Below are 9,935 nucleotides of genomic sequence, written 5' to 3'. Positions count from 1 at the left end.
TCTGCCTGGCAAATGCATCAAAGTTTTATGAGTATAACCTTCTGTTTCCCCGCCTTGCAGATGTGGAAACTATCTACCTAGACTGTCACTCCATGCCCAAGACTACAGTGTGTAAGCATTCTCATTATAAATGGAGCTGGTCCTGTGCCCTGTAGCATCCTTACCACTCCTGGTTGCTAAGGACCCAGGCATCATAACAGAAAGAAGCATCTGGAAGCTGCTCAGCTTTCAATAAGAACAAACTGGTAGGGAAGGAGGTCAAAAAACATTGAGAGACTATCTTCCTTCTGCCACAGTTCACTAGTGGATGAAATTATAGATAATTTTAGAGAACTGTCAAAAAGAGATTCTTATCTGCAAAGACCCAGCCCAGCACAAATATGGTGTCCAGCGTTGGGTGTCTGTAATTCTAATGGAAAAGAAATACTTGAACTGACACTGGAGTTTAACTCGTCCTTTGTTGTCCCCCCTATCTGGCTGAGGTGTCTGGGCCAGTGAGGAATTACCAATCACAATCTCCCCCCTGCACTGCGAGCCCCCAGAGCTGTTCTTCCTTGTTTACTTATTTAGAAGTCAGCAGAGGAAGTGGTAAAGGAAACTAGCTGAGTCGTTTTCTGAGAAGAGACCATATTTGTTCACAGGGGAAGCAGCTGCTTCTGGGGATCTGGCTACAGCAGAAAAGACTCCTCTTCAACAAGGGCACTCCTGAAGGTAGCTGGGGATCAGAAGAGCCGAGGACACCTGGAAGTTCTGGATCTGGGATATTTCTCTGTTCATGGCTGCAGCACCACTCCCCAGGTTGTGAGCCTCTCCCTGAATAGCAGCCATGGCCTTGAAGAATGTTCCCTTTCGCTCAGAGGTCTTAGCCTGGAACCCGGACAACCTCGCTGATTATTTCAGGAAGGTGGGTCTTTCCCTCTTGTGCTTCTGGTGGGGATAGTAGCCCTTCGGTTGAGTGGGCAGAGACTGGAGGTAGAATCTGGAGAGAATGTGGAAGGTGTATGGAATAGTGGTAGATACTAGGAGAGAGACAGACAGACATTGCTTTCTTGGTAATGTGTCCTGTAGAGAAAGATAGAGAGGGAGCCCTCACCTGCCCAAGTCCCTCATACATACTGCCTGTGCATCCAGTGCTCTACATACTGTGTCTTGTCAGTCACAACCCACTGTCACAGGAGTTCAATGTTATCATATTAACAATCTGCATTGACAGTGCTGTGTTGTAACATCATTATTTTGCTCAGCTGAAAAGTCAACTGGGAGTTTAAGTGGTCTAAAGCTCTTGAGTCTTCTGCAGTCAGGTTGCATTGGAGTCGTATCTACTTAACTTTAAAGCACATGCCCTGGAATGGAGAGGCTTACTGTGGTAAAGGCTACTTACTAGAAAGGGAGATCTGGAGTTCTGGGGTAGGAAAATGAAAGGCAGGGCAGAAGGGAAGGACAGAGAGCTGGATGAACACTGGTATTTTGACATCTGTTGTTCATGATCCTGGAAGAAGGCTAGAGTCTCTTTATTGGCCAGAGTCTCATTGGAGCTTTATGAGAATCCTGGAAAGCTGTCTAGAAAGCAGACATAAGCCCCGGGATAGTTAGGGATAGACAAGTTCATCAGACTTAGAAGTCAGGCTGGACTAGAGTTCTACTGTCCTGATTTCTAGGATAGGAGGAGATAGGCAAGATCCTTGTTAACTGCTAACAGGGACTACATGTCTACTTAGGTATATCTCAAGCCATTAAACTCCTCTTAGGCACCCATGCCAAGGAGGTAAGAGATCTTATGAAAGACATGTGCTTCTGTTGTTCACATACCTATAGGCTGGCTTCAAATTCCACTGATAATCCAGGCAGTTATGAAGACAATGTCCTAAAGCTAGGACCATATAAGTCATCTACTTTGGAATCTATTTTTCTAAAGAAATAGAGACCTGAGAGGGTAGAATAGGCTCTTTGGGGGCATATAGTCACTGTAATCTATACAGTGGTTCCTTCCCAACCTACAGTAGGAAATGTGAGCATATTTTACAGAGTGTGTCATGGCAGGAACACTGTGCACAGATCTTGCTATTTGCCACCTTTTGTGACTCTCATTTTGGTTACTTTTCCCCCCCATAAGGTCATGACAAACTTTCAACACAGTGGGTGGAAATGTGATTAGGCAATTGACTTTTAAGGCATGTTTTTGAAATACTTTTCTCAACTAGAAACTGAGCAAGTTAGGACATAAAGGCAGAGTTTTCCATGGCACAGTAAAGTCCTGAATTGGTTCAATAGAGCAGAGAGAATGGTATGGAGAATTAAGGCAGGGAAGTCTGTGGAAGAACCAGGAGGCACAGAAAGGCCCCATTTTCAAGTGTAACTAGGGGATTATGTAATCACACAGTGCCACATAATGCATGGGTCAAGTTCCCTTCTGCACAGGGTGGGCCTTAAGTACAAAGCCACATCCCAGGGACAGGCCTTGTCTTCTGGAGGGAAAGAAACAAGGGTAGGAGCAAGGAAGCTGGGGATGGGGGGATTGGTGATGCTAGAAGGACCATCTGCCTGTCAGAGACACAGATGAGACCCTTAAGATGCCTAGAAAAAGCCCTCTGTGAAATGACCACAGAGTTACTAAAGGATGCTCTTGGAGATCAGTGTGCATTTAAATGGTTGACCAGCAAGTGTAATGCTTACGGAAGCAGTAAGGTTGGGCCACTGTGACTTTTACCCAGCTTTGAGGTCAGATATTCCTTGATTTAAATGTGACCTTTCCAGCTTGGGGACTTCCTTTGGTAGCTTTGCCTCTCTGTACCTGAACTTCCTAATCAGTGAAAGAAAGGCATGAACAGTAACTAACCAGATGAGATGGAGGTGAGGTGGAAAGGAAATGTGTGGGAGTTCCAGGTTCTATTGAATCTTTGTCCTGCCCTTCTAACCAGCACATGATGGGGAAGCTCAGACAGCTTGGGGAGACTGTGTGTCATATTGCTTCAGATATGTGTATATTGCCCTCCATTTGGGATAAAAACCACGAGGATTAAGGCCCTGGTCTACATGTCCTTAACTCCTCCAATTGGTTTAGGCCTGACAGGAGAGTATTCCTGGGTCATACATTATAGTCACGGGCTTTTAGCCATGCGTTCTAACCCTGTTGGGTTTCTACCTCATCATGCGACCTTCAACTAGACCCTTCTCTCTGATTTCTCAGTCACCATCATCTAAAAGCTGAGTAACCACTTGGTCACTGCCTATCAATCTTGAGTGCTAATCAAAATTACTTAGGATGCTTGTTAAAAATACAGGTTTTAGGTCGCAAAACTCAGATCTTGTTGGACTGCATCAAATGTCTAGATTCAAGGCTGGAAATCTAGCTTTGGTTTATAGTCAAAACCAGTACTCTACAGAACCAACAATTCATCTGAGAGTGATCAAAGTGAAATGAATTAAGGGAAGCTGACAATACCAAGAGCCTACTACACACCTGGCATGTCAGTCAAAGAGATGGCAGTGTGCTGCAGATGCTGCCTGCCTTCAACCTTGATCTATATCAGCTTCCTGAGTGCTGTGCTCACTCTGCCCTTCCAAACTAGGAGGTGACAACAATTATATTTTAAAGTTACTATTATTGAGACAGGTCCTTGGAGTATAGCTTAGCTGGTCTTGGACTGACACCTCAGTCTTCTGGATGCTAAGGTTAGAGGCATATGCCACCACACTGAGCTATTTACTTTTTACTTTAAATTTGTACTGGTTTTAAAATTTCCTCCAAAGATGGTCAAAATGTTTATGAGAAGAACCTAAGGTCCTCAGTGGGAAGTATTTTACCTTAAATACTCCAGACCTCAATCTTGGAGGTGTTTTAGATGTCAATTTTTATGCTATTGAAGACAAGGTGGGATGATTGTACACCACAGTCATAGGTTAGCTTTGAAAGCTAACTAAGATCTTAAAAACACTTATTTCTATTCATTTCATCACTCTGTTCTGAGAATTTGACTTCAATAAGTTACCTTACATTAAAAAATAGGCAAATAAATGACCACTGTGAAGTACATGTTATCCAGATGGTGCATTCGGCTGGCTCCTGATTATACACCGTGTACACTTCAGTAAGTCACACTGTTACTTAAAGACTACTCTTCATGGAAACATCAATACCATGCTCTGAAGCTCAGTTGTCACCTATGTCACCTCCCACCTATGCAACACTCTGTGTTTCTCATCCTTCACCCACAAAACTGGAGGATGAAGTGACTGCCAGCTGGTTTGGGCCTGCCACACCCAAAACACCCAGTGCTAACTAGCAGCTGCTGATCTCACTGCAATCTGGCAGCCTGGGAAATGACCTGAACATTCCGTGGTCAAAAATTATGGGAGTGATTCAGTACACAGGTCTTTGATGGTTTGTTTATGTTGTTGTTTTGGGTCATTTACGAGAAAAAAAAGTCACCATAACAAGACTGAATATGAGGTAAATCCTTCATCATGCTCAGAAATAGGTTAAGTTATTTAAATTGCTGAAGTAGGGAACCTGGCCCCTCTTTCAGACCAAGGATCAGGAAGGGGATGGCAAGCCACAAGTACCACAAATTGCTAAGCTGGGGGGGGGGGGAGGCAAGTTGAGGGGAGGCATGAGAGCCTGTGGCACTGATGGCACCTTGCTCCTCTTTGTGCAGCTAAACTACAGGGACTGTGAGAAGGCTGTGAAGAAATACCACATTGATGGTGCTCGATTTTTGGTAAGTTCTCTCCAGTCTCACACATTGAAACCAAGAATATGCTATGTTCTGCCCAACAGCTGCAGGGTCAACTGGTCTACCTAGTCCCTGTGGCCAATGTCTGTGGTCAATGCCCACACAAAGCCCTTTGTTTTGATTAAAGAGTTGGTAAGTCTTTCACCAACTCTCAGTGTCCTGTTCAAGAACCCTGTCAGCTCCTACATAGACAGTAAGATATACCCGAAAGACATATATTAAAGGAATCTGAACATAGTTTAACCTCCCCACCCCCAATACAAATACAGAGTTACACCTTGAAATTCTACTCAACTGCCATGCATATTCAGAGGAGCCCAAAGTAGGTTATAGGAAATACCATTGAAGAACTGGAGATTTTTACTCCTTGTTGCTAACTCTGCATACTCCTTCACTGAGTGGACTAAAGGTTGACCAACCCTCTTCATCTCCATTCCCCCCTAACTACAGAATGTCTATACTGACTGTGAAACAAGCATGTGATGGTGCTATCCCAACTCTAATTCCACAAGCTTTATCTATAGGCCCATGGTTCAGGTCCATGTTGAGTCCATGCCACTAAAGGGAAAGTGACTCAGTTCTGAAGAAGGCAGAGGAACTTGGCTACCAGGGAGGTGGTTGACAAATTGTATGTCCATATGTCATAGCAAAGAAGCTTGGCCATGAGACTCCAAGCTAGTTGAAAGGGACCAAGAGGTCACATGCTACAGCTTGCTACACAGTACACATTTCCTGTCTCATAAGTATCGCTGCTTTACATCTGCTTCAGTTGCTTTAGTGATGGCAAGCTCCTCACCACCACCTAAAATCTTCCCCCCTTTTCTGGGAGACAAAGATGAGTTCCTTATCCATATCCTGGACCATGTTAGAAGCTGAGGGCAAATAAAGCATTAATATAAGACTTTTGCCTTCCTGAAACTTTTTAGCATAAAGATACCTTCATAAAGGCTTTTTACCAACTCATTTACAAGTGAGAATACATATACAGAGGTGTGGTAATTTTTTTGTCCTAGGTCACAAATCTAACGTTTAGTTTAAGGCATGCCTTTAGCTTAGTCCTACAGCATGTAGGGTTTTAGCAATGTTATTTGTTCTTACTGAGCTTTGAATGAAAAGAATCCCTTGAATTTTATTGTTGTTATTCTTGTAATGACACTCAACCTGTATCTTTCATTCTGATGCTTTAGCCCTGAGAAAGAAGACACTGCTTTTAGTACAGACAGGGTAGTATCTTTGAAAAGGGTCGTTTGTGGTTGGATGGCTGTCCTGGCTAATCTTGATTAAGCATTTGTCCCCTGTCTGCAATTCCTCTTTGCTCCCTCCTCTGATGACTGAATGAGCACAGTGTGCAGGATCCCACTGGAGTGTGGGGGATAATAATGACACTTCTCTCCTCTGTGACTCTCCCCTCCCCCCAATACCCCATGTGAGTATCAGGCCTGAACTGACTGACAGGATGATTGTTTCCTTCCTTGAGAGATGGTATCTGAACATCTGTCTCCTCTGTTCCAATCTCTGGGACCTATCAGCCCTTCAAAGAAATGAGCACACCCAACTCATCCTGTAAAAGGGGACAGGAGGAGCCAGAGAACAGGAAGTAGAACCCAGTGCCTGTCCCAGAAGTTGGGGTACTCTGAAATGCACAGTCCAGCATGGGTGCTCTGGCTACACTTTGGAAGTCTTGATCCAGGCTCTAGTTGTTCATCTCATACCTGTGCTAGCTCTGGAATATCCAGGACCATTCTACTATTGAAGCAACCATGCTTGCAATTTGCCCTCCCTTCTTCCCCTCTCTTTCCTCTTTCCTTCCTTTTCTTTCTTTCTTCCTTCTTCAGTGTGGAAGCTAAAAGACTCACTAAATTTGTCTTAATGCCACTTTTATTTAACACTGAGGAGAAAGGAGGTTTTTTTCTGGTGATAAATGTGAATCAATCTGGACTTTGGAAGGGTATAAGAGAAGAAGGAGTGTACTTGGTGGGTTAACTGGGAAGGGATGTGGTCTTTCTCAAGTAATAAGAAATGTATAAGTCTTAAGACTGAGAGACTTCTGGAGGAAGTCCTGAACTTAGGCTCCATTCAGCCTATGGCAAACCTGGCTGGGGTGGGGTGGGATGGGGTGGGGTGGGGTGTTGCACTAATCATTCCAAGCTGGCCTCTCCACCTCTAGGTACAGCATGTATATGATAGGCCAGGGGAAGCCAGGGAAGGCAGAGAGTAAAAGGTTCATGTTGCTTGGTGACTGTGTCCTCATCCCCATCTGCAAGGAAATAGTGAAAAATAACCATTATTCTGGAGGTCTCATCCAGTAAACTGCAGATTACATCTTACTGGCCATAAGTGAGTCTTGTGACTCCACCATCACCAAGGTAACCTGGGAGTTAAATGTTCTGCACAAACACATTTTCTGCCTTGAACCAAATCGAAGTTCTGATGATAAAGGCAACAGAAAGAACGGACATTGTGAGACAAGTGGCCCTGTCTGGAGACAAGAGACCTTGCCTCCCCTCTAAGGATCTGGTTTGTAGCTGTCTTCTCTCTGGATCCCTTTTCTGAACTCAACATATATCATCACACTTCCAAAATCCACAAGTCAAACCCCAATAAAGATGAACCCAGGATTGGTGGAGTGTTTTTGCCAGAAGGAGAGGAGGAAGTTATTTCACATAGCAAAACTCTCGAGGCCTGTTTCAGTATCTCCCGTCTTTCCTCCCAGCTGCTTTCCATGTTCTAGAAGTCTTTCTTTCCCAGCATCCTCCTCTTCTGTCCAGCTGTGACCATGCGCACCTTCTCCTGTCTCTTCCACAACTCTCCCAGCTTGTATCCTCCTCTCATTTACTTCCACAATATCCCTCTGGAAAACCCCGAGCTGACTTCAACTCATTGTGCCACACTCTGAAATCACTCTCGGTTTTCTACCTTCCAGGTACATGGCTGCTCCCTTCACCCTTCCTCTGTAACTCAGGCAACCTGACAGGAATTTGGTCAGAAAACGTACCACAGGTTCAAGAGGGATGGGCCTTGCTAAGATACCTCAGCCCTACTCCTTTAGTGACACTAGACCCTAACTGCTCTGAACCACGGGGAAAAATAAAGGGAGGACGTTGCCAAATTTTGCCCATGAAAAAAAATCTGTGTAGTTTCACACATTTTCCTCATGTTTGTTGATTAAAGTTCTTTCTGTTAATCATTCAGGAAATTTCATGTAAAATTCCAATTACTTCAGGGTTTCCCTTATGAAGAAGCAAACCTTATGGGTGTTGCCATGATCATGGATCTCTGCCGTTCCCTTCTTACCCACCTGATCAGGGTCCTGCCTGTGTGTTTTAACTCGCCTGCCCTGTGTGTCTTCTTTTCAGAACCTGACAGAAAATGACATTCAGAAGTTTCCTAAGCTAAGGATGCCGTGAGTACACCCTCCTGGTGGCCAGCAGGATGGGAGCAGGTTGAAATAAGGACCTGTTCAGGGGGAAGTGAGTCAGGCATATATCAGGGTGATTCTTAGTGGTAAAACAGGTAGGGAGGTTGAGGGCAATGGGAGGGTCTGGGGAAGAGGAGTCACATAATGAGTTAGAAGAAGGAAGTAACAGATCCAGGGCTGCTAGTGGTTGGATGCTTTCTTAACCCAACACAAACTTCAACACTAGAGTGTGTGTTTCACTTCCTGTCTTTCTGAAGGGATGGCCTGGGCCTATGAACACTGTACCAAAATCAAGGAAGCCTATGGTTTCATTGCGGCATCTTTGAGAAGATTTGTTGTATTTAAAAAATACGTGTTTGTTTGTGTGTTTGTATGTGGGTGTGGGTGTGAGAGTAAACACACATGTGTAGGCCAGAAGGGCAGCTCAGATACCCTGGAGTTGGAGTTACAGGTGGTTGTGAGGCAGCTGATATGGGTGTTGGCAACTTGGGCCCTCTGTAAGAGCGGTACATGGTCTTAGCTGCTGAGTCATCTCTTTATCTCCTCAAAGCATCTTCATTGACTTGTTGGTTTAAGATTTCAGAACCTCTGGTTCCTGGTTAGTAAATGAACGTGGACCCATAAATAATGGCAATGGAGATAATTGTTTCTGTATATGGACTTCTTGGAATAGCTGTTACTGGGGTAGTGTTAAGAAGAATGTTGAGGAAAAAGAGGCAAACTCGATTAGTAATGTCTGGCCTGAGTACTGAGATGGGATGTGGCAGTACACATGTTATGTCATGTGATTTTCATTGTCCTGGCAAAGGCCTTACATGCTCAAGTATAGAGGCCAGGCAGTAGTGTAAGTGCACAGAGTAGGACAGGTTGCAAACTCAAATCCCTCTTGAGGTCTTTGTTTTTGTTATTCTTGAATGCAAGTTATCTCCAGAGAAATATATTTTGCACTAAAATAAAGATAGGAAAGTCTGATTTTAAAGATAAACAACACAAAGGTTGACTGCTGGTGAAACAGTGGGAAGTAGTGTTGGCTAAGGCAAATCACGTATCACATGGTCCATCCGAAAGTACAGCAGCCAATCAGATTTGGCCATTGTGCACCCGATGATGATGATGATGATGATGATGATGGCCAATCTTCAAATTGATCAAAAAATAACTGTAAACATGAGTCCAGATGTTCTCTTGATTTTTAAATATTGACTCAAATGTTTCTAAATATTATGAAAAACAATATAAAGCTAGTCATGAGTTGGACCTACTCGATGTTATGGGTTTGAAACATCTATACTTTGGGCATTCCCTAGAGTCACTTCTCTTGCTCTAAGGGCCCCAGAATACATGATGATAAAAAGAAGGCACCCCAAGAAAGTAGGAAGATTTCTTGTGGAGGTAGGAAGTCCAGGGAAGTTTAAACAAGGAGTATACAATTAGCCTGGCTACTGGGTCTCCTTTGCCCAGAAGAGTGAAGGAGTGAAAGCCTTAACGGTTCACCGTTGCAGGTGTCAATCTTTGTTAGATCCCCTAGAATTTTTTCTAAGTACAAGTGGGTGATTCAGTTTAGATTAAATCTAAGACCCAGTTCTACCAGGCCACCAGGCATATTTCCTTAGCTATAGGTACGTGGGGACTACTATACTAGTCTCTTTTCATTTGTGGTTTTGCTTCCTTCCCCTGGTTATCATTACCCATGATCCACTGCATCTGAAAACACAGTAGAATAAAAATATGGAGGGAGAGAGAGAGAGAGAGAGAGAGAGAGAGAGAGATCATTCACATAGCTT

The 9,935-nt window shown here is 43.9% G+C and overlaps 1 protein-coding gene across 1 annotated transcript in view; it reads left to right on the top strand.

Annotated features, from left to right (window-relative positions):
• Positions 1-618: 618 nt before the first annotated feature.
• Lcp2 (lymphocyte cytosolic protein 2) overlaps positions 619-9,935 on the top strand; it is a 47,260-nt gene continuing 37,943 nt past the window's right edge. Inside the window, exons 1-3 of the mRNA XM_052194016.1 lie at positions 619-904; positions 4,656-4,718; positions 8,090-8,136. Coding sequence (XP_052049976.1) covers positions 827-904; positions 4,656-4,718; positions 8,090-8,136 — 188 coding nt within the window. The 5' untranslated portion in view covers positions 619-826. The remainder of the gene's footprint in view (positions 905-4,655; positions 4,719-8,089; positions 8,137-9,935) is intronic.

The sequence above is a fragment of the Apodemus sylvaticus genome, chromosome 10, assembly GCF_947179515.1.
Source record: "Apodemus sylvaticus chromosome 10, mApoSyl1.1, whole genome shotgun sequence".
In the NCBI taxonomy this organism is placed as follows: Eukaryota; Metazoa; Chordata; class Mammalia; order Rodentia; family Muridae; genus Apodemus; species Apodemus sylvaticus.
The sequence above is the reverse complement of the archived record's forward strand: the minus strand, read 5'-3'. Positions and strand labels throughout refer to the sequence as shown.